The 1,312-nt window shown below is 54.5% G+C and overlaps 1 protein-coding gene across 1 annotated transcript in view; it reads right to left on the minus strand.

Moving 5' to 3' along the window:
• Positions 1–1,160: 1,160 nt before the first annotated feature.
• Positions 1,161–1,312, minus strand: part of LOC104982257 (heat shock transcription factor, X-linked-like) — an 11,917-nt gene continuing 11,765 nt past the window's right edge. Inside the window, exon 3 of the mRNA XM_010831605.1 lies at positions 1,161–1,307. Within this exon, the coding sequence (XP_010829907.1) occupies positions 1,161–1,307 (147 nt within the window). The remainder of the gene's footprint in view (positions 1,308–1,312) is intronic.

Below are 1,312 nucleotides of genomic sequence, written 5' to 3' on the forward strand. Positions count from 1 at the left end.
GGATGGGCTCTCGAGAGGAAGGTGGCCAAGACACCTGTACATGGTGACACTGTCCAGTCACCACTGCTTCCTGGACATGCCCATCTGGTTCTGTCTCAATCAGCCCCACCCTGGGGTGTGATGCCAACTTGGTGCGGGTTGGGGGTCTGGGATACCCCTCATGTGGTGCAGCTCAGGACTCAGCATGAGTCTCCAGGACTTTGACCTTTATGATAAGATGGCATCGCCACTTGTTTTGGCCCTGCTGGGTCTGGGTGGTTGAGAGAAATGTGTTGTTATGAAACTGGTTAGTGTTTTTCCCTCTCTGTTCTGGTTCAAACTCCCTGATGTCGAAACAGTGTCCGGGGGTGATGGGGGAAGGCTAGGGGCGGGGCTGAGCGTGAACAGCCAGTGAGGCCTCTGGCAGGCAGAGAGGCCCACAGGCCCAGAAACAGGCCGTGGTTTGTCCTTGCAGGTGACCCTTGCCCTGCTCTAATGTGTCCCTTGGCTCATAAAGCATGTGTGTTGGATGCGGTGCCTGGCTGCCTCACATCCAAAGACAGGCCCCTAAATACACCTGTGAGGGCAGAGTGACAAGGGCTGGTGTTCACTTTGTGGAAACCTTGTACCTGTCTTTGGGTTTGATGTCATGTGTTTGCAAGGCCCTTGGCCGGTGGGGTGACCCTGCTTTCTGGTCAGCCTCTTGAGGGGTGGCCCCTGGATCAACAGCTGGAGATGCTCAGCTGCTGAGCAGAAACTTGTGGCATTGTTGGGGGACCAAGGAGAAGTCCCTTCTGCTTCAGGGTGCATGACTCAGGGAAGGTGACAACCCCAAGGTCAGAAGCCCGGCTGGGCCATCTGCTGAGCAGTGACCAGCCTGTCCTGGCTGGCCTCAGCACTCGGCTAGTGAGCCAGACCCTTGGCCAAGCATGTGAAATGCTGCTGCTTCCAATGAAAAGGGACCACGGGGACCAGACAGAAGCCTGCATGAGGCGTGGGCTTCCAGCCTCATCTGGCTCACCCGGCACTGTGTGAATAGCATGGACAGACAAAGAACACAGACTCGCAGTTTTCATTCAATTCTTTATTTACTCCTGTGTAGTTTTGCTCCACTTTATTAGAGCCAAAAATCAATTTTTTATGACAAGAGTACTTTTGAGTGTCCCTAATAACCTGAGAGGTCAGGGATTGGGTTTGTCCTTGACCTGCTCACAGAGTACACATGTGTGATCTGAGGACTCTCCCTGCTCCTCCTCTGCCTCAGGGGCCTCGTTTGGGGCCGTGAAGGAAAGGGCTGCCGTCAGGAGGGAGTAACAGGTGTTGTACAAAGCCA

This window comes from Bison bison, unplaced genomic scaffold (genome assembly GCF_000754665.1).
Source record: "Bison bison bison isolate TAMUID 2011002044 unplaced genomic scaffold, Bison_UMD1.0 scf7180017864529, whole genome shotgun sequence".
Taxonomy (NCBI): Eukaryota; Metazoa; Chordata; class Mammalia; order Artiodactyla; family Bovidae; genus Bison; species Bison bison.